An 8,857-nucleotide genomic window follows, 5' to 3' on the forward strand; every position below is an offset into this window, starting at 1 on the left:
TATAAGAAATGTGAGCTAGGGTGACTTCCTGACTGGATGAGGGTCTGAGAGAGAGAGAGATAGAGAGAGAGAGAGAGGAAAAAAAGTAGGGATTTAAAAATTTGAATGTTATCATGTTTTAGGGTTATGTGCAACAGTGAAAGTCTGAAAGAGAGAGTGTGTTATGTAAATTTAGAGTTGGGCTCAATTGCACGGTTGTACTTATTGGGTTTATTTTATGGGCCAACAATAATGGCCCAAATTAAATTAAAGCCTATATATAATTAAAATACATTATATATATATATATATAGTACAGCTAGGATGCTTATGGAAGCATGGAGGGCTCTGTGCTTCCACTTTGTTTTCGATGTTTGGACTTTCGAATCAACGATCGGCTCCGTTAGATTTGATCTAGAGTATTTGAAGTATCTAGAAAATAAATTTTGCGATTTTTCGATATCATTTGCCTAATAATCGAAGTGGCTCAAAATCAACGGCTGAAAATAAAAATCTTACAAAATATGATGATATGACATTAAAATTTTAGATCAAAGTTATTGATCTTGTTTTATATGGTATAAAGAATTTTCTATCAAAATTTCATGTGATTTGCATATTTCTACACCGTTAAANTTTTTGAAAATTAATAAAAATATTTTGATCAATCAGAAATATATTAGATATTTTTCGAGTTTTGAAAGGTATATTAAATAGAGGAATGCTTCAATACACCGGCTAAATTAAATCTAGCCGTTTATATTTGAGGGGCGAGATTAACTTTTGCATAATAGTTACCTGCTAACAGGTTACCATTCGTAAGGGTAATATGGAAAAACAAATACAAGCTAATTACCAAATTTGATTAACCCTATACAAATATTTGTTTCCTTATTTAATTTTCTTACTTACCAACTTAAAAAGTGCTAATTTGATAAGTAATAAACATTTATTTAAACCTTATAATTGTGTACATGAAATTCAAATTTAATTTTAATTTTAATTTGTAAAACGAAAAAATTTTATGTTTAAATGAATAGTATATTTCAATTCAAATTGTTAATTTGATATTAAAACGACACGAAATTTCAAATATATTAACTTATTTTAAATTGTAAATTATGTTGTATTTATAAACATAATTTTTATTATTTATTTAAATTAAAGGCTTCTATTTTTAAAATTAAATTCAAATTGTTCATTCGATAGTAAAAACAACATTAAAGTTTAAAAATATTGATTAAAATTAAATTTTAAATTTAGATTTAAATGTAGATTGGACATGGATTTCTCTCTCAACAAAGAAAAAAATGGTAAAATAGCTTCGAGGAAAATATCTGTGGGTGAAAAGTTTCTAAGAATAAAATGGGATATCTTACCAAATTACTAGAAGAGCATTATGGGAATGAAAATAAAAATTTACAAAAAAAGCCCTTCATACTAATTTTACATATGAGGAAATAATTTACCCTTGGTAGGAGGGTGACCGGTACCTATGGCAACAAAAGCCAGTCACCCTCTTAACTAAATGACATCTCCACCATTCATTTTAAAAAATTTAAGGGCCGAGATTTTTTTGGTGTATAGGAGCATTGCTCTTATCATCCTTACAGGATGAGATGATAGAGCGGTCTACGGCCGACGTGGTGGACTGGGTCCGGAAAATAAGTAACAAGTTGTCAATCTTGGTCGTTGAACCATCAATTTATCCGTGCGAGGGTGGTGTCGGCGCCGACTCCTCGGTGGGCGCCGATTTCATCGTTGGGTGGAGGAGACGTGGGCCTGCTCGGCCCATTTAACGGGGACCAGCACCTAATTCCGGCCCAATTAAATGCGACAGGTTTCATTCCCAATATTGTACGTTTTCATTTTTTTTTTTCATTTTCTTTTTTGAAGGAAAAAAGAATAATAATACAAAGAAGAGTGTTTTTGCTTGACAAGAGGAGTTGGGAAATAAATTAAAAATAAAAAAGCATATAAAAATGTGCTTCTACTTGGAAGACACTAATAATATATCGTAAATGAATGATTGTAATCTACACACTGTAATTTTTTTTTTTTTTTTTTGGAAACAAAGAAAATATTTTTTCACCACGCGTAATGCAAAAGCCTAAAGATGCTTTTAACATGAAAAAAAAGTGATCAAAGGTAAGGCCCCCAACACCACCAAAAATAAATAAATAAATAAAAGGACAAGTGATTGCCCCAATTTAACCAAAGTCCCATTTTTTATTTTTCTCCTTTTTTGAAAACAAAACAAAAAAAGAAAGGGCCTGATTTAGCCATTTAGGGACAAGATAATAAGGTAGAATTACCATAATGTCCTTTTTGGCTCCTTGGATTTTTAATTGCAGTTCACAGTAGGAGTGAGCTCAATCTAAACAGATCTCAAAGAAGGGGACAAAAAAAAAAAAGTCTAAAAGAAATTCAAAGTCACAAAGCACAATTTGATATCTACCTTTTTTTTTTTTTTTTTTTTACTTACTTCACCAATTTAGCATCTGAATTTACTTAGTTTCTTGCAATATTATTTACTCAGCATTTTACACAGTGAAGAAGATTTTGGACAGAATTGAAATTAATTGAAAATCCAAGAACAACACTTACATATTCTACCAAAAGTTTACTCCCAATAGAGTTCAGGAAAATGAATCTATGTGCACAACTACATTCACACTGTAAATAAAGTACTACTGCATAATTTTGCTCTTCCAATTTTCCAATGGTTTTTTTACAGATGTTTAAATATAGAAACAAAATTGATTTAGACGATAGTTGTACAGATGTTTAAGTATAGAAACTAAAATAGGTTTATCTAAGATGATGTTGAAAAACTTAAAGATAAACCAAGCATTTTATTTAACATAACATGTCCTTCAGATTTTCGGTCCTGCTTCAATTCAACACAGCAGATATGATTTCCAATCTTTTTGTTCCTTACAAGTTACAAAAATGGTCTTACGGCAAATAGAAAATTGTGGTTGGATTGCGAAAGTTTGAGGTCCAAATGTAGGTAGAAAAATCAGGCAATGAACTTATTTCTTCTTCGAAAATGAATCCTCTCCAAAAAAAAATTATGATGACATTGTAAATGTTTTCTCTGGTATACAAGCTCTTCTCTTCGATTGATCTAATAAGGATCTAAGTAAGTAATCACTATCAAGCCGACGCTTCTAGCTCGACTCTAAGAATGTAAGAGAAACAACTCAATGAATAAAGCATTCTTTAATAAAAGGATGCGAGAAATCCACATACTGTTCCCATATATGCTTGTACCTGGTGATGGCCAACTTTAGCCAGGGCTTCATGTTCCCGCTATAGTGGACCGCCGCCGCGCTCTCGATCAATCTATCGTCGATCGCGAAGTTGTACCCTAATCCCAAGACATGCCATCTCCGATCGAGCGGCTCCACCAGCCCGTAGAATGTCAGAAGGCCAGGGGGGAGCGTGCCCGACTTCCAAAGCATCTGGTCAGCATTTTGCTCCTGCCAGTAATGATACTTTGCGGTCACATCCGCCTTTCTCCACGCAATTAGGTCTAAAATGTTCATTCCGAAAGCCCATCCACAAGCTTGCGGGTCGAATTTTGAGCTGATGAGCGGGTCGGAGAAATTTAGATACTTGTAGAACCGATGAAATGCCTCGAGGCAAGTTTCGACAGCCCCAATTACGTTTCCGTGCAATTCTATGGAGAATAAAGCGGTCAAATCCTTCTGAACCACGACATCGTCGTCAAGAAAGACTACTTTCTCCAAATTTGGGACTATTTGAGGAATATAGAAACGCAAGTGGTTCAGTAAGGAAGCAAAATCAGGGTTCTGTTTGACCAGAGGAGAATAAGAAGCATTAAGCCAAGAGAACTCTTCTACGCTTCGAACTTCAATTGTGCTTCCTTTGTAGTCATTTATAAGGAACCAAGTAGTCATTGCATGGTAATTGATGCTGTCGGTGACTATATGAAACACGAGTTGCTGAGGGTGGTCCGCATTGGAAACTGTGGAGTTTACGACAACAGCTGTCCCGAGCACATTATCCGAGAATACGCAAAAATGGTACAAGTTATTATCCACGAGCCTCGGTGAGTTCCTTCGCTCCTCCACGAGCCTTCTAACTGATGGGTTCTTAAACCATTCTTCTGCGATCTTTATGTTCAGACAATGGAGGCTTTTCGGCATAGATTCCGATGCCAATCGGCCAAACTCAGCGCTTTGCACAATCGCTGCTCTCGCCCGCTCTTCAAGGGCAAGAGCATGGTTTTTCAAAGTCACTATTGTGGTGCTGATGTCGTAGTGGGAGTCTTGGGCTTTATAGATAAGCCGTGCGAGTTGAGTTACAATGGGATGGGCTTCTTCTAGAACGATGGCTTTTCCCCTAACGGCCGCTTGGGAAAGAAGTTTTTGGCAGCTTCTTATTTGCGTGCTGAGCTCCCATGCAAGGACAAGGTTGCCGTGCTCTTTTGCGATCACCACATAAGCCTTTGCTAGTGTCATCTGATCGGCCAATTGCCTGGCGAAAGATGTGCTGCTTAATAGCTCTTGGGTGAAGTTCACTCTCTCACGGGAGACCTCTTCTCTTGCAGAATCTTTGTCCTGCAAAGTGTTGCATACATAAGCATGAGTAAGCATGGAAAGAAAGAGCTTCTGGAGAAGCACAGAGAACACTGTACACTTCCAAGAGTTATTTACAGGTATAAAGATGAAGCCTGATAAATATGTATCAAGGGAGTAAATTCCGCTTATGAATCTACTAAAGGCAACTGAAATGTTTTTATCCTCATTTATCGCACATTAAAATCCTGAATATTCTGGTGTTTTTAAGATAAATAGCACCCCATTTTGCTGTACTCGTATCCAAGGTTGGCTTTTCTTCTTAGATTTTTCAAATTTTCAACTTGCAATTCGCATATTTCAGACCATTGTTCTAAATTTCCATCTATTGTCTAACAGTACAAGAAGGTGCCTTCAACACAACTGCTTTGAGTTGATAAATCACGATCACACAGCGCGTGCAACATTGCATTTTTCTTTTTGTTTCCCCCATTATTTGTGAGCTTGACAAAAAACTCTGTAACATGGAGAACGATAATGAGACTCCAGTCAGCATCGAAGAAACAACGATGCTAAAGAAACCTATGTAACCAGATGGAAAGAAGACCTCTCAAAAACAGCTAGTGTAAATCTTAAAATGGCAGTATAAGCTAAGTTGGAGGCCTTCAAATTATTTGCTGAGTCATAGCCATAATTATCATCAATGTGCAGACTCAACTGGATAGAGATTGCACAATTCTTTAATTGCACCTAAACATTCTACCAGCCATCATAAATAAGCAGTAATGCAATGGTTCAACATTGACTTGAAGGTCATTAAAGAAACAGACCAATGATTAAATCCATAAAAAATCTTGTTCCTTTCAGACTAGTATGTTTTATTCCACAACAAGCTCCTCTTCTAGTTCTCTCACATCACCATATTGCAAACCACCATTCTCTCAAAAGCACCTGGAAAATATAATAAGATCTTCAAACTGATCCCATTGTGATTGAATCTCTCAACAATGTTATCCCTAAGTTCTGGTGTGCTTAATGCCACATCATGCGACTTCGTTCGATGTATAAAATACTCAAGTAAACTGCTAAATGACTGCAAACTAAGGAGGAAGCTCTCATATTCTAGTCTTGAACAGCTACCAGATGCACCAGGACAACACTAGAGGCATGCAGTTCGGTCTTTCCCACCCTAATGATAACTAAGTAGGAAAAAGTTAGCCAATGTTTAATTTGGGGTGTCATAGAAAGTTTAACTAGCATACACAATCATGGATGAGTTTAATTACACCTCTGCTATCATCTTCTTTTCAATGGGTAAATGACAAATATAAACCATTTAGGAGATGTAAAGGAAATGATAAAGTGAGTGATAACAAAATTCTACATGTTGGCCGGAATAGTAGTTCATAATTACCCTAGAATAATCTGGTTTGAAAAAAAAAAAAAAATCCATAAGCAAATTTTGATGTGCTTGGATTTATAAGTGTACGATTTGAATTATAGCCCGGTTTCATACATCCAATCAGGCACCAAGGAACAAGGAACGCACATGATTCCAGCTAACTCCAGTTTATTGTATCAATTTCTGAATTAAATAATATTCATGAAGTCCTTCAGAGCTTTCCTAATTTATCCACAATTGTGAACCTTCTCGTAAATATTTACTTCAGAGGTAAACTAAGTGCAATAATTTACCAATCAATTACAAGATCTTACAAAAATCTGAGAAATATAGTCTCATACTTGCAGAAAAATCCGGTTGCCTAAATTGTGTTTGCCGAACACTTCAATGATGTCAAACAAAGTTAGATTATACTAAGGATTTCATGCTACAAGTTGCATAATCAAAACCATGGTTTTCTTTGATAGCACTACCTGCCCACAATAGTTTCTAATAATACCAAACCAGAAAATTTACTGTTCATTACCAACTCAACATTGTTGAATCCTCACCCTTCTTCACCTAAAAGAAGCAAATATTGCAGCATCGTATGAAAAGCTAAGACAAAATACTCTTGCACGTGCAAAACTATTTGGTGCAATAACAGTCGCAGCTGAACAGTTGCACCGTGTAGAAAGCTCATTACTATGAAGCGTTTCAGGTCAATAATGGTGTATCACAGTCGTAATCGTTTTTTTCTATCAATTGACTACCTACCTACAGTCGTTTTCCAATGAAATTGAAGCGGACAGATGTGTTCAATTGTAGAATTTTTCTTCTTGTAACTTCCATTATTGAAAAGTTACAAAGAAAAAGAAAAAGAACTTATTTTATTTCCTCATTTTAGAAAAGCGAGTATGCAATCACCTTCAAATTAGGTGAAAGATTCGCACTCATCTTTGCTGTTGAGGGGGCATGAGGGAATCGAAATCGGATTAAGAGGACTCATGCATCGGCCCACTAAGACATCCTACCTAATTCACATGACTAGGTCCCTAAAAAGTCTCCAACAGATATTTATTCAAAATCACTATTCTAAGTAATTAATTTAGGTAAGTCGACAGCTAGTAATAATACTTTGAGCATCTAATACTTATTCAAACAAACAAAATCAATTTTGGCGTTTGAATATTCAATACTACTACCCAATTCTCATTGATTAATCTCAAACAAGGGAAAATAAACTAAAATTGCGAGTTGGGTATTCTTCAAACCTTCAAAAAACACTAAATATTTGATTAATTTCTATCGAATTTACTGATTAGATCGGGGTCCGAAGGAATTGAATAGAATTTTGGGCAGATCCAGTACAGAATCAAGGAACAAACCCTAATCGGCGGCTCGAATTGCTCCAGATGGTGATGATGAACAACGAAGAGAACCAACCCCGCGAGAACGAACACCCCCAAAAGCCACCAGATCCAATACGAGAGCCTCCTCCTCGGCGGGCGCCGGAACTCGGGCGCCCTCCGCCGCATGTCGCCGAAGAGCCCACACCTCTCCCTCGCCCCCCCAGCCCCACCACCACCACCGACTCCGAATCCCTCAGATCGAACCTACGGAGCTCGATTCGGATCCCCACCGCCGCATATTCCGGGGGCGGACTCCAAAACCCTCACCTCGGATCATGCGGCGGGGTTGGGGAATGGGCTCTTTCGCCGTCTCTCTACTCGGCGGGAGGAGGAGGAGGAGGAGGGGTAGTAGTAGGAGGAGGAGAGCGTGGGGGGCGGAGCTCGGGGCGCGAAGAGGTGGAAGACGCGATTCAAACGCTAGGGTTTCGGGGATCGAGCGCCATGGGAGGAGGGGATTGGGGATTGGGGAGGAGGAGAGGAGGGGAGTGGAGGGGGATAGATACAGGGGAGAAGAGATCTATACACCGCGACGATGACGTAAAAGGACAGAGGAGAACAGGGTCTCTCTCTCTCGATTCACGTTTCCCTTGGGCGGGACCCACACGAAGCGCGAAAAACCATTCCGTGCACACCGGGTGCATGAGAATATCTCATGCACTGTTGACCCCGCTTGCTCCAAATTAAGGAAATATTTCAAATATCACCCAGTGGATCCACACTTTCTCACTTTAGTATCCTGTGATTTAAAGTGTATCAATTTAGTATCCTGTGGTTTTATTTTTATTTTTTTATTATCGATTTCACTAATTTTTTTCGTTAAATCGGTGATAAAGTTAAAACTAAAGAGTACTAAAGTGACTATTTGATAAACCTAGGTAGGGTATATTAAGTTTTTTTGTATATAATTTAACGAAATATTAACAAAAAAGCTGACGAAAAGATAAAAATGAAACCACAGGACGCTAATTTGATACACTTTAAACCACAGAGTACTAAAGTAAGGAAGTGTGAAACCACATAAATGGTATATGAAGTTTACCCTAAAATTAAAGATAAATTTTAAATACCACCCATGTGGTTTCACACTTTCTCACTTTAGTATCCTGTATTTTAAAGTATATCAATTTAGTACCTTGTGTTTTTATTTTTTTTTTCTTTTCATCAGTTTCTCTATTAACTTTTCGTTAAATGATATATAAAAAAACTTCAGATACCCCACCTATGGTTTATCGAATATTCACTTCAATACACTTTAATTTTAACTTTGTCACTAGTTTAATGAAAAAAAAATTAGTAAAAAAGAGAAAAATACAACCACATGGTATGAAAGTGATATATTTTAAACTAAAGGGTACTACAGTGAGAAAGCGTCAAACCACATGAATGATATTTGCAATTTTTTCTAAAATTAATTAACCATTAATTAGCAGTTAATAGTTTCAAATAATAAAGATCTACTAGTTTATCTAGAGTAATTAAAAATTTATTATTCTATTATTTAGGGATTGAATAGTTTCAGCAATCAACAGTACATAATA

At 36.6% G+C, this 8,857-nt stretch overlaps 1 protein-coding gene across 1 annotated transcript; it reads right to left on the minus strand.

Moving 5' to 3' along the window:
• On the minus strand, window positions 2,833–7,831 carry LOC109713991 (probable galacturonosyltransferase 11). Its single transcript, XM_020238336.1, has 2 exons — window positions 7,296–7,831; window positions 2,833–4,568 (listed from the first exon to the last, which is right to left on the minus strand). Exons 1-2 carry the CDS (start codon window positions 7,443–7,445, stop codon window positions 3,186–3,188), a joined length of 1,533 nt encoding a protein of 510 aa, XP_020093925.1. The 5' UTR covers window positions 7,446–7,831; the 3' UTR covers window positions 2,833–3,185.

Source organism: Ananas comosus, linkage group 1 (assembly GCF_001540865.1).
Source record: "Ananas comosus cultivar F153 linkage group 1, ASM154086v1, whole genome shotgun sequence".
Lineage (NCBI taxonomy): Eukaryota > Viridiplantae > Streptophyta > Magnoliopsida > Poales > Bromeliaceae > Ananas > Ananas comosus.